Source organism: Dermacentor andersoni, chromosome 5, assembly GCF_023375885.2.
Source record: "Dermacentor andersoni chromosome 5, qqDerAnde1_hic_scaffold, whole genome shotgun sequence".
Classification (NCBI taxonomy): Eukaryota; Metazoa; Arthropoda; class Arachnida; order Ixodida; family Ixodidae; genus Dermacentor; species Dermacentor andersoni.
Genome location: NC_092818.1, coordinates 130,568,500 through 130,582,758, shown reverse-complemented (window position 1 = coordinate 130,582,758; position 14,259 = coordinate 130,568,500). Strand labels below are relative to the sequence as shown.

At 43.6% G+C, this 14,259-nt stretch overlaps 1 protein-coding gene across 3 annotated transcripts in view; it reads right to left on the bottom strand.

Annotated features, from left to right (window-relative positions):
- Positions 1-13,443, bottom strand: part of LOC126531161 (signal peptide peptidase-like 2B) — a 44,543-nt gene extending 31,100 nt beyond the window's left edge. The window contains exons 1-8 of one of the 3 annotated variants that reach the window (XM_055070996.1): positions 13,041-13,443; positions 12,713-12,942; positions 12,402-12,515; positions 12,098-12,280; positions 11,908-11,994; positions 9,751-9,899; positions 7,863-8,056; positions 1,025-1,121 (exon numbers count right to left, since the gene is read on the bottom strand). In XM_055070996.1, coding sequence (XP_054926971.1) covers positions 1,025-1,121; positions 7,863-8,056; positions 9,751-9,899; positions 11,908-11,994; positions 12,098-12,280; positions 12,402-12,515; positions 12,713-12,802 — 914 coding nt within the window. In that variant the 5' untranslated portion in view covers positions 12,803-12,942; positions 13,041-13,443. Of the gene's footprint in view, positions 1-1,024; positions 1,122-7,862; positions 8,057-9,750; positions 9,900-11,907; positions 11,995-12,097; positions 12,281-12,401; positions 12,516-12,712 lie in introns of all 3 variants that reach the window. The other 2 variants (XM_055070997.1, XM_050178583.2) reach the window with 2 other exon arrangements.
- Positions 13,444-14,259: the final 816 nt, after the last annotated feature.

The window sequence follows — 14,259 nt, the reverse complement described above, 5'->3', positions numbered from 1 at the left end:
TGCCAGCAGCGCTTACACCTATCCAATCACTCATCGCATGGGCGTCAAACAATAGGGCCGCATACAACAGGAAGTTACAGATCACCTTATTACAGCGATCATCGAAAGGAATGCTTTTTATTCTTTTACTCTGCTCAAATGGTTGAAGTGTAGCACCAATCACTGTCCAGGCTACCAATGTTAAAGAAGCGTGCGTGAGTGCCCTCAGTAGAACTTGTGCCAGGCACACGGCCGAACGCGAGCAACATGTGCAACCGGTTGCCTTGGCAACCGAAATGGTGGTAATTTCTTTCTTGGCCGCCAGCATGATAGTGGCTCTGCGGGCTTGTGACCTTTTCTGGTTGCTGCAAAGAGCGGAGTTTCCACTCCTGAAGGTTTCTTGCTTTGTGATCTAGGTGCACTTTTATTTTAGTACTTTAAATCCGCAAAAATTAGTTGTGCATTAGATTCAGGGTGCCTTAGAATAGGGTAAATATGGTATAGGAGTTCCTAAACTCTTAACTGTGGCATTTAAAGAAAATAGAGGACTTGCACCTACAACATGAGGCACACATCAGGAAACTGCAGAGCAGGTGTCACAGCAGTCATAACCATAACCAAACCATTTTATAAACGTGGAAGGAACTATGAAGATCTTAATTATCGAGCAGCCAAAAAATGTGACAAAAAAAAAGATTAAACAAAAAAAAGAACGTTCATTCTGCTCTTTTTACAACTAGTACTATGGAATGCTCATGTACAGACTTTTGGTTTGGTCAGTATCACTGCTTCGGTTATAGTATTATACATCTCTACTTGAAATTTCATGATAGTTGAGTTTATGAGGGTGCTTTGCATTCACTTTTTGTGCAGACCCAAGTGCATCATGTGTCATTGCAATGCTACAAAATGCAAATGCCACATGCGACCTTAGCTGTGCAGTGCTGGCAGTAGCAGGGTGGGACACATAGCCCAACAGCAGCACCAATTAATACAACAATGTTGTAGCTAAAAAAACTTCACTAAGGCAAGCTTGTGTACCCACCGTGTTGTCCCTATTGGGATTTTGTAGATTAGAGGTTCAAGGACACCGATGACAGACACCACAGATGCCAAGGCAAACATGCCAATGATGAAAAACACTGGTAGAGAGGGGGAAAAAAGAAATGTCAACATTACGCAAGGTGCAACAAAAAGTACAAAATGTTTCTTAGCTAATTGCTCAGGATTTCACAGTAACTCAGTGATAGAGGCCCAGCAACGTTTCAAGCAACAGTTACAAACCAGTAAGGACATAAACGTCCTTATTATAAGCTTGTGTGAATGTAGTAATAACTATGACTTTATTTCGAAGCAAACAGTGCGATTTGCACAAACCCCTGAAACAGCTACGCATTGACAAAATAGTAATAATGGTGAAATAATTTCGAAGCAAATAGTATGAAGGGTGCGACTTGCATAAAACCTTGAAACAGCCCCATTTTGACAGATCTAAAAAAGAAAAAGTGGCTCTCACAAAGAATGAAACAGTTTCATCTCTGGAATCAGTGTAGTTCCAAAGCACTGGTATTCCGATACTTTGATGCAAAATGCAAGTTCAGCACTTTTTTACAACCCAACAGCACAAAATAGTTATCTACAGGCTTTTGCTCACGTTGTCATTCAGTCTATTTGAAGTTTTGCAATAGTCGAGGCTGTGGGAGCATTTCGCATTCATCTGTAGCAGTGCAAGCAATGACGTGAAGTGCAACTTTGACAGCGCAATGAAATGCGCAATGGCCGCAATGGACTGCGCAGTTTGGCCGACCAATTTTAGATCTCAGTTTGCAGGCTCCCCATGAGCTGGGCACGAGAAGGCAGCCCCCTATCCACTTCCATTCACGATGTGGTGATGGTGTCACCTTCAGCCCGGAGGGCACGCACTCGGTAGCTACTTCCTCCTGATATAATTCGCTACTGCACTGGGAATGAACACGCAGAATTAAAATCTGCTCACCTGTTTTTGAGCTGTCAGATATGAACTTCAGTCTCAGGGTTCAAGAAACGTTTGAAATCAATAGTATGGGTGAGACAAAGAGCACATTGAAGCAAGATCACAAAAAAACTGTTACATATTATTTGCTTCGTGCTTTATTTAATACGTCGCATCTACGAAGTTTATTGTGAATATTGTAGTGTTTTCTGGCACTGCCTTATTAATACTGCTTGTGAAGAATGCATGGAACATTAAAGAAAGGTTAGAAAGAACAGTGTTCTGTTATGTTTTGAGACCAAAGCCATAAAATTTCACGCTTGGTTACCGATGCATGGAAGACAGCACAGATGAGATCATTTTGCATGTTCACTTTGATAATACTTATTTTGGTGTACTCAAACAAAAGTGTAATGCAGTCACACTTGGTCGGGAACACAGAAGAAATAGCTACAGAAGATGTGCTTTCTAACTTGCGATGACAACTTTTTATTTTTTTAGCTGTTGGTTCCTGTCTTCCGTGAAGTGCATGCATGTAACTATGACAAAATTCAGCAGTTGGCGCCTAAACTGGTCATGTGCTCTGATCATCCAAGCTAAGCAATGTTTTTCAATTCACCTCCTAAAGAACATCCCTGAAAATATAACCTCCTTTCAAAGAAACTGGAATTGCTTTAACAATATTTGTAAAATTCAACATCTTTTCACTTCACGCTCTTGTACAAGCACACAAACAAACACACATGCAAAACTACTCTCACTGCTTTGACCAGGCAGCAATGACGCATGGGACGAGCCATGTTGGTCAGGCAAGCAGAATGTGTATAGTTATTTAGATTATTGTATTAGTATTGTAGTATTTGCCACATGGGCCCACTCTACATGTGCTCTACCTAGCTAGGCATTGTCTAGCTACAATGATGTGGTTCTGCTTAAACCTATGTATCATTTTTTCCCTTTGACTTCAGCAGTACAAGTTCCTTTTTTCCTATGCTCCATGACCATGCCCGACATGGAGGGTTCTGGCCAAGAGGAGTGGACCTTACATGCGCAGCATAGATGCCGCTGATGCATACAGATGCCGCTTTAGCGGCCCGCAGACCAGTGATAAATGACACATTCTTACTGCAAATTTGTTTGATTGTAAAATATCAATTTGAAGGTCATACTGAAGTTCACATTCATAGTTTCGCGGAGCATCAGCATTCACAGTGGGCCCATGTGGCCCGTAGTGCAACGATTGTCTCCTCAGGTAAACAGTGTGGTGAGCACCACCGCACGGCAGGAGATGGGAAGGAAACATTCCACAAGCCAGAGCACTGAAACTCACAGTAATGAAAAAACGTTGATTTGCGCTGCATTGCGCGAACTGAGAGGCAGCATTTTCAAGCAACTACTTTTGGAGATACCATCGCTTTCCAGAGATTTGGCGTGACTCGACACCCCACACGTTAAAAACGCTTCGAGCTCAGTGCTTTCCATCTACACGCGAGATTATAACCCTTCACTCCATTAAGTGCCCAGACGAACTTGCTAGGCATGCCCACTGCTTCTCAGCCTAGCCCGTGCACTTGATTTCAGGCCCGATCGCTGAAGATTGCCAAACTTCCCTTGACTGTCTCAGCCCGCCAAAATAAATTCAGGGGCTTTGGCAATGCTCTACTACCGACTGCCACGCTTGTCCAGGCTGTTAGGCCTAATCAGTGCTGCTTCGCCAGGTGTCAGCCTTGTAGGTGACCAAGGTTACGGTGTCAAGCAGAGTCTGTACAAATCTATTCACAATGGCTGTACAGCTCTCGGGAAGCTGAGGAACCATCTCGCCAGCAAAAGTGAAGAGGACGAACTGCATGAAGCAAACTTTCTTTACGGCAGCCAGTTTTAATGACACCGTGCACGAGAGTCATGTCCGAGAAACCGAGCCAAGGCACCGTTCATCGTCCAGAAGTTTGGTCACCATCATACATTGGTTAATGGGAGAATGTGGTGGCACCGGAGAGTGATATTCAAATAATCGAGCAGATGCAAATGTCAGTTGGAGTGTGTAAATGCATTCCCGTGTTAAGCTTGTCTTGGCTATGAGTCATGTTACTACAGTGAAATTTGCTAATCAAAACCATCAATTATACACGTATTAAAATTTATATTTGCTCGTTTCAAATAATTTGAAGACTTCTGAAATTGAAGCCACAGCGAATACTGAATAGCGCAACATTCGATCATATGTTTAAAAATACTGAATACAGTGAAACCTCGTTAAAATGTAGTTGGCCGGAGCTTGGAAAAAGTAGGAACTAAATTGTAGTACTGCTTAAAAACGAAGTAGCAAAGAGATTGTACACTTACCTGTCAAAAACGGAACTTAGAGAGAGTGCGATGAAAGGGCAAAAACATTCAGTATTTATTCACTTCACGCGACAAAAGTCTGTTATTTTCGTTTGATGCTGTGGCGGCCTAGCAGCGAAGAAACTGGCCTCAAACTTACTGAAGCTACGAGCCAGCTTTTCAGCCAGCCCCCCTTTCTCAGTAAACACTCGCATGGCAGATTCCTTGTTGGTGTTGCGTACTCTCCGTGCATGGGTGCAGTAGCACTGCAGAAGTCGTGGGGCGCCTTTTTCATTGCGGGGTGCTGTTCTCATCGCAACAATTGCACTTATGAGGCTGACGTAATGCGCAGCTTTTGCCACTGTCAGGTGTGAATCACCCATGTTGTCGCTTTCCATGTCGTCCTCATCACTGTCATTAGGTAGGCAACACTTCGGCAACAGAGGCAATGATGGCGAAAAGTCGAACTTCATAGCCGACATCTTTTCGCGATCGTAGCAGCGCTGCTGAGCAACTTCTTCGCATTCTAAATGCCACACAATGTAGTCAACGGTACATCCCTGTCGCGTGCCAGCATAGAGTTTTTCGTGCCATGTTGTCTAGCATGGACGATGTCCAATTTTTCTTCTATGCTGAGCACCCGGTGTTTTTTTATCCGAGCTCAGGCGTGACGAGAGTCCTTGCCACGACCTCGTGGTCCTTGCTTGCACGACGCCGAAATGATGTTGACGTGGATGTGGCTTCACGCGCAAACTCACAGGGCGCTTGGGGGCCGTTGTTATGATCTCTGAGGCTTGTTGTTCTGACGGGCCGCCCGATAGGGACAACGCACCATCGTAATCGCGCGACGAAAAGTGGAAACACGATGTGTTAACCGCTATGTACTCAATAATCTGGTACGCTTTATGCAGACATAAAACGCATTATGTTCAATGGCTGCTGAGTTGGGAATTTGACTTTACTACTTCTAAAACGAAACTACTGTCTAAGCGGGTACAGTTTAACGAGATGTTACTGTATTCACATAAGCCTAGACCGTTCTAAAGGGGCCCTGAAGTACTCTTTATAGAAGAGGAGAAAAGCATTTGAAGTGAAAAAAGGCTATTTCATAAATAGTTTGCAGCAGAAAGTACTTCAATGCATTCAGCAGAAGTGGAAGTACAGTCAAACCCGACTACAGTCGCAGACTGATTTTTCGGACTCCTAAAATTCGGACATGCTCGATTATTCGGTCTGCTTTGTGGCACCACCATTCTCCCCATAGACCATAATGTATAACAACTGCCGAAAGTTCGGACACCTTGCAACCTCTCGTCCAATTTTTCCCACACTCCTTGAGCCAACTCGATCGAGAGCACCATGCACTGACTCTGACCGGTGCATGGTTCGACTTGCTGAACGCCATTTTTGTTTTTAATGGAGCCTCCTTGCTGCCCCACGAAGTGGCGTTTCAGCTAATCACCGCCCATCATCATCGTTTCTGCCTGGTTTGATAGAGTGGCTACAGCAGTTCCAGTCTCAGCTTAGTAAGCCATGTCAAGACAATCCAGCAGCTGATTTGTTTCTTTCTTCGTGCACGACGCTGCAAGTAGGCCACGTTTTTCGTTTGTGCGACTGGTGTCAGCGTGACGGCATGGTGGTGTTTGCTTTGTGTGCTGTGTCGAGGTTGCAGTGATCTAACGCGGCATACGGAAACATCGTGTCAAGTGTCTAATAGCGCCGACACTGCCCGTCCAGACTGGGCTGGGGAATGCTGGCAAGCGGGTGGCGAGAGGTCTAGGATTTGTCGCATTCCGATGTGCTCCCTACTGACGCCGAAAATGTTCTGCCAAGACCTGCGCAGCAGTTGCATTGTGATTCAGGACACTGCCTCATTTGACAGTTTCACAGGTGCTGACACTGCTGTACTGACATGCACAGAACTCAACGACGGCGAGATAATTTGTCAGGTTTCTGCTGCACCGCCAGACGATGACTCATCATCTGCCATGCTGCCGTCACATGCTGAGCGTGTACAAGCAGTGACTGTGCTTTCAACTGCCTATAGTGACCGTACGACTCTCTCCGAGATTGAGGCGTATCTGATTGCGTGTAAATGGAGCATGCAACGGCACATTCACGATTTCTTCAAGCCTACTGCCGAGCCCGAATAAGTTCGGGCTCGGCAGTAGTTGCATTTGGCGAATAATTCAAGAAGTGTTGCATTAGCAACTTCTTCGACGGCACCAAGGATGACATGTTGTGGGACGCAGCCAGAGAAAAGCAGTCGTCTCCGGACGAGAGTTCAGACAGTTCGAACGAATGAGCAGGTGACGAGTCTGGCGGCACCACCACATAAAACGAAGTATTGTGCCTTATAATTTTTATGTCGACTTCCTTGCTTCAATGTAAGGGGATTGACCTAAATTCTGCCTCTACCTATATTCCGTATTATACGGTAATTGTCAGAGAAAAAAAAATTGCACGGACTATTATGCTAACAAATATGCTCGAACTAGTCCACCAAGATATATTCTCGTGATTTACATTGTCAAACATTGCCACACAGCTACCCACAATCATGATCTCAAGACAAACTTAACTGATGACCTGTTACACGACAGCTGCATGGTGGGCCAGATGGAAAGGCATGGATGAAGGCTCCAAATAATTCTGACATCCTGGAGTTCTTTACATGCACATAATTTTATGTTTACAAGCACTTCTGCACTCCAACGAGGTGGAAATGAGGGCTACCACTGCTATGGTATGAGCCTGCAGCCTTGTTCTCACCACAATGCCATAGCCAATGAGTCCCAAAAGCAAGCACTCAGGCCAATACCACCAAGTTCAATGACATTGTGAACACCATCAAATTAACAAAATTCAATGAAGTCATTGTAGGCTAGAGGGCTTTGCAGACGCCTATCCTTAGTTCAATAGTTTAATCTCTATATAACAAATTATTGGGTATGGCAAAGTAAATCGGAAATATTGTACGCCTATATCCGCAGGCTACCTAACACTATGCTTATAAGAAATATTGGATATAACAAAGGTATTTTTGTGTCGGGCGCAACTTTTTTGTAACAATGTTTGACTTTGGTAGTAGTGTAGTTTTACAGTAGCAATGAGGACCTGAGAAGAAGCTGTGAACATCCATGATGTTACGATGAACTGGTGGGGAACTTCAGGATGGCATCGCCACCATTCTTTAATTTTTCTGCCTTTCTTGGTACATCAAACATCCTCATATGATAAGAGCTGTCATTTTGCTATTGCAGGAACATAATTTACATATTGGTAGATTCTGCTTCTGCAATAGCAAATTAGCGTGTTTTAGAGTCACCACTGAAACACCTAGTGTCTTTTGCTCATTATAATGGCCAAGTCAATGGAGCCAACATATTGATATGGGGATTACGCATACATAAAAGAAAAGTAAGAGTGTATTTTTACAATATATACAATTGTATAAAGCAGCCAAGCCGACCGTCAATTCATGCAGCGTTTCTCCACCGCCTCGTCTTCTTTGCACTCAAGGCACCATTGTCACGTTCAACGCACAAGCACAATGTAACAATATACTGCCAAGAAGGGGCATGCTCACCCAGGTACTGGAAGAAGAAGTAAAGCAGAAGGAGCATGACACCCATGCAAATGACAAACAGAGTGACCAGCACGGGTGAGACGTCCAGTGAGCTCTCTTCCTCGAGGACATTCTCGGACTTCGGTAATGAACTCTCCTCCCCTTCCGCCCCAGCGTGGCTGGCATGTGAGCACTTCCCAATTTCGTGCTGGTAGCTGAAAAGACAGTGTTTTTTTATTTAAGATTGTAGCTGCTACGCATCTTTTTCTAGCTCTTGACGCAGCTGTACATCAATGCACGGGCTACGCTATGAAACACCCCACTTTTAACAACCTCCAAATGGAACCAAACCAAATTATAGGGCTTAGCATCCCGAAGCAACGCACAGTCTATGAAGATGAATGTCACCGCAGTAGAAGCCTCTGGATTAATTTGAACCGCCTAGGGTTCTTTAACGTGCATCTAAATCTATACACCGGCTCACCAACGTCACTCAGTGCAGTGAAGGATTGGACTCCTGTCAGCCAATCAGCGATGAGAGCCAGCTGTTCCAGAGAAGACCGAAGAACTTGCCCATTGTGTGCTACCACCACATTTATTCAATATTTGAATATTTATTCGAATATTGTTAGCCTCGAAGTCACCCCCTGTTGACTAAATTTGAGCTGCTGCGAAGTCGCACCTCAAGGTGAAATTCGCATGTAACCCGTACCAATTATTCCGGGGGCTTCAGATTATTCAGCACTTCGGGCAATCCCTGCCAAGTCTGAGCAATTTGTCAGCTACTCTGTACTGCCTTAGGATAGTGTGCATACTTAAATAGACCAGTAATGAAAATATTAAGTCGAGTTAGATTGATAAATCTTTCGTCTGCAAGACTGTCATCATGTTCTGTGTGCCAATATGTCACTTTGTTATGTAGAAAATTGCCGTTGAAGGTCCCACTGCTGCTCTTCAATGTTAATCGTCCACGTCAAAAAGACGAGTCAGGGCAATCAGTAATACCATGCCAAATGTGCCAGTTCTGATCAGGCAGCTGAAGCTAAAGAGCATTGGCCTTGGCCAGTCCTTGAGAGGGAGACCACCAAAGAACACCAAATCCTGATCGCTTCCACAGGCTATATCTATGTAACAGGCTACAATACTCTGTAACATACATAGCAGGCAACATTGTGGAAACTAGACGAATAGTGCAGTCATAGAAGTCTCACTTTACTTGTTTCACAGTGCGCTTGTTTCAAAAGTGCAGTGCTTTCTACAGAATAACTATTCCATATAGCACTACAATAAACACTTGTGGTTATATCAAATGATGTATTATTTGTGCACGATTGCGCTTCCAGCGTGTGAACTACTATGTCCTGGCTGCATGTGCAAGCAGTAGTCTGTGGCCACTTGTTGGGAGAAATGTCACACTTCACTCATCTGTGATAAACGGCTCAGATCTGTAAAGCTTGCAATGTAATAACATGTCATATTTTGAGACATAATTGTACCAGGCAACGTTACATTGAATTACATGACACATATTAATATCTTTCTTTCATATGTGATGCGCTGTTTTTTCATTGCAAATTTAAGGTGTGACAGAAGTCTCTTGCTCTTGTGCATTGCCTGCTATCTATGGAACAGAGTATGCAGCCTTTTACAAGAGGATTATGGTATCGGCAGTCTGGAGATGTCCCCCACCCCCTGCTTTCACTTAGTAACAAACGCTGCTTTAAATGACCCCTAATAGGTTTTGTGTCAAATAAAAAAAGAGTGAGAAATGAACTCGATATTGCACCAATACAAAACAAGCTTCAAGTTCTCCAGGTTCTCTACCTTGCGGAACCTCAGGGAATGATTACACATAATATGAATGCAACGACTGCTATGAGGGATGATAAAAGTAGAACAAGGTGCTCACATCTCGTGTTTGACCAGGCCTGACCAGTAGGAGCCTACGCCAAGCGTGAACACAGCCACAAGCCAGATGATGATCAAGCTGTAGTCGAATGCCAAGCTTCTCTTCGTGAACAGCTTAGTCAGCAAGGGTTCCTTCGGCTTCATTAGGCTCTGCAAACAGCGGCCAGGCATTTCATTTGCTGCACCCATATTAAAAAAAAATGGGTACACAATTTGTACATAGGTGGCAATGCATTTCAGGTTCCTATTATTCAATACATATATATATATATATATATATATATATATATCTATATATATATATAAATTAACCAGGTGCATAATATATATATATATATATATATATATATATATATATATATATATATATATATATATATATATATATATATATTATGCACCTGTTTAATTTGCCATTGAAATCATAAGCTTCTTTTTTTTTTTTTTGTAGCTTTGATTTACAGTTTCCCATCCGTACTCTTTGAGACGTACTTCTGTTGCATGAAAATTTACAACTATATCAACACACAACTTTAATGCACTGCCTGGTAATCGATGCCATATTTCCAGTGTCAATATGTTTTGACCTAGTTGATGTTCTTATTAATGCGAAATTGTTGTAGGTGGAAAAAGCAATAAAATATAATTTCACTCCCAGTAAGCCTTTATTTGCATTTCTTGCCCACCCTAACTGACAACACGGTTAGAGCTGTGACATCATGATGCATATGCAACTATGCAGGGTATCCCGGTTATCATGCACCAAGTTTTATAAAGATTTGTGGACGACACAAGCATGCTGTTGGCAGTCACCTGAAGAACCATCCATAACTTTTTTTAGTTATCCCCGAATATGCAGCCTGTAGCAATTCATTAACTCCCTTTTTAATTGTTAGATTTATAATAAATATATGAATGCTAAGTTTCAGAGCCTATTTGTGAACACAAGGTTTACTCATATGTGATGCACTATTTCTTACAATATTATTTCTTGCACATTTAAAAGCCGACAAAATTTGAAAAGCTGAGTCAGCACCCAGCCTGCCCAGCAAAGCAATGTCTGCCTCAAGTTCGCCACAAATTTTAAGTGATCCATGCCACTCTTCTTGTGGGGGCGCTTATCTTGGGTCTGGCCACTAAACTTCTATTTATGGTGTGTCTTGTGCAAAGCCCAAGCACATGACAATTTGAGACAACGATAAGCAACCTACAAAATTTAAGTTACGACAGACCCGAGGCACAGGCCACCGATCTGCCTTGTCAAGCCAACCGAATGAGTGGCACAAATGTTGCAGGTGACTTGAAGAAAGCCAATACATTTATGGGCAAGAATGGCCGGTACATATGCAGCATGTTTGACAGTGTGCAAAAGGGGTCGAACTATGTAAAAGTATGTTACTACACATACAATTATGCAACTATGGACATATATGAAAATATATGGTAATCATCTTCGCCATGTGGCAACAAGGTAAATACACTAAGAAGCCCTTGATTTTTCACATAAGACAAATAAAATGTTCATAAGTGTTCATAAGACAAATTATGTTCAGACATAAGTGCTAAAAGACATGCACCAAAACTTGAAGCAGATATCATGCCTAAAACATATTGCATACATCTTAGGTCATTACCAGTGTTATCCAGGCTGGAAGAAATTATTACTAATATGCTAGAAATGTATTAGTAAAGAAGCCTGGAACATATAGGCATGGGTGGTTGCTCAAAGAATTAGTATGCGGTAATGCATCAGGTCTCCTCCTTTTCCTTGGAACCACAATTTATATTATGAACATCTAGATATAGATGTCTGTTTACCAAGTCACTTCATGCAATATTGTTTTGTTCCTCTATTTGAAATATTTTCCGAGGCTTAAGTGCAGACTGCTTAAGTGCAGACTCCATTTTTGTGAATAGTCTTTTTCTCTTCATAAATAGCGCTGTAGCCCAATTAAAATATAATTGCATGACAGAATGGTTCTTTAGCACACCAGCTATGAGACGATGCTGCGGGATGACTTGATACAACTTGTTTGAATTCCCGCCATTCAGATACACCTTTCAGGCTCTTAGTGGCCTGGGCAGACACAAATTGTTCTATTTCGAACACAATAAGTAAATGAAGCAAACCCCTACAAAAAAAAAGAGAGAAACCCACCAGCAAGCTGTTGCCAGTGACGTCTGTGACAAATCCAACAACAAGATCCAAGTGACGTGTGTCATTTCTGTTGATGATAATGTTGTCCTAGAATGCAGTCAAATCAGAAGGCAGTTAAACATTACTTTGGTACAACTAGGCTTGCAATTCTGCGATTGCCAGATGCCCATCCCTTTGTGTGTCCACTTACCACTCTGCTCTTCTGCGTCGAAATAACAATGCCGTATGCCTGCGCAGCTTTGTAGTGAAGAACAACCTTGTCCAGTGTGCAGTTCCCACTGTCTTTTATGAGAGCAACTTTGCCATGCAGGTTAATAGACTGCAGCTTCTTGCAGCCATCCTGAGATGTTAAGTTGACCATTTGGATGTACGGCTGTATTGCGAAAAGTGAGACAATACAAAGGGCGGTACTTTACTGCTCTTTCAAAGCATTGGTATCTGAACTCTGTGCAAAAAGAAGGGACCACAATAAGGCATATGCATGAAAAACTCACCATTCGTTCTGGACTCTCAGGTAATTCTTTGAACTCTGAGAAATATACCATACAAAACTGATGCACGGCATTGTCTGCTTCTGCCATTATCACCGAGTACTCCCCGGCTGAGACCTGTGAATGGCAAAACATCTTTCAACGACCAGGATAACCACACTCGTTATTGATGGAAAATACACATGCAAGATTTACGATTGCGTCCGACCGCGAGTCATTATTAATTTCAAAGAAAGACGCATGCCTTCGCCAGCGTGCCTATAAGGCAACAAATACAGAAATGTAGAATGACTGCGCGTGTATGGTCACGCTACCTGTGAAATGGTCAGTGCCAGGACTACGATCAGCCTCATCACAGAGACAAATGAAGTTCCACGCAAACGGCGCACACAAAGCAACGTCATGGTCGTGTAAGCCGACTCGAACAACTGCTAGGAGTATTCAAAGACTGGAGGACGGCGATGACAGTGGTTCCGGGAGAACATACTGCGGCCAACTCCTATCGGTGGGACCTTCTGAAAGGTCCGGCTTCGCTCATACAGCTCTGCAAGGAGACGCAGGGGCAAGACGGCGATGAGGGCGGCACGTCAGATTTCCACGATAGCTAGAGAGTCGGAACAAAGAAACACACGATTTGCACACCGTTGGTTTCAAGACGAATCGGTGGACTCTGATCTCATCGGACCTGTCCTGTGGGTCTGTGGTAGGACCGCCGCTGGCACATACGCTTGCAGCTCTTCTTGCACCGTTGCTCGAACACCAATTTTACTAAGTGTGCTCCGAATCATCACATAAGCGAAGGGGAAATGAAATTGTGAGGTGAGCAACAAACGTCAGATCCCCATAGTTCTGCCAAACAGAGCCTCGGTGGCTCAGCTGGCGATCGTCGCTCCGTCTAGTCAGCTGGGAAATATGGCGTTACTAGGCACGTTGTCTTGATCTCCATTTAATTAAAAATCGAGTTAGAGAGCACTCTATACGTTACATTAATACAGGTAGATTTTCATCGTGGAAACTCGAGAAAACAAAGTGCGCACTGTCAATGCGAAGGCATGGGCACTGTCTTATTATTTATTCCAAAGTCCGCCGCCAGCTTGCGTTAGCCTTTGAAAACTAGCTCACTGCATACGCACGAGATTAATGCGAGAGAAAGAGAGGGCATAAATCTTTGTGTGAAACTGTGAAAGCCCGCATGGTTATTTCATGCAGCTAATACCAAAGCTAATTTGGTTTGTGCATAGCTTCCGAGATTACACGCGCTTGCAATCTCGGAGGCTAAGAATACCACTGCTGTCGCCAGTCACGTGACTCCATGGCGGTTCTTTTGAGCAATACTCCAAGCCATTGTCCAAGCAGACCGGACGGACGGACGGAAAAAACTTTAAGGAGAACAGGATCTGCGAGGTTACCAGCCCGGGCTCCGGTCACACGGGCATTATGCGCGGTGAGTAACACACTCTTTGAGTTTACACCCTTTGAGTCGTATCTTGCCACACAACGATAAACGTCGTCTGTCTTGTCCGCATTTCCTCTTTAACGCGGCGAGCCCGGTGCTTCCCAGTAACGAACGGCATGCGCGTTATCAGCATGACATAGCATTCCCGACAGGAAAGTAGCGGGCGCGGCGTTTTCAGGAAAGGAAACGCAAGCAAGGCAGGTGACGATTATCGTTGTGTGGCAGAGATACACCCCAAAGGGTGTAACTTTGGCTGGGAGTGTACACTCCTATAAAATTTTACACCCTTTGGGGCTTATCTTGTCCCACAACGATAATCGTCATCTGTCTTGCCCGCGTTTCCTTTCTTTAACGCTGCGAACCCGGTACTTCCCAGTCAAGAACGGCATGTGCATTATCAGTGTG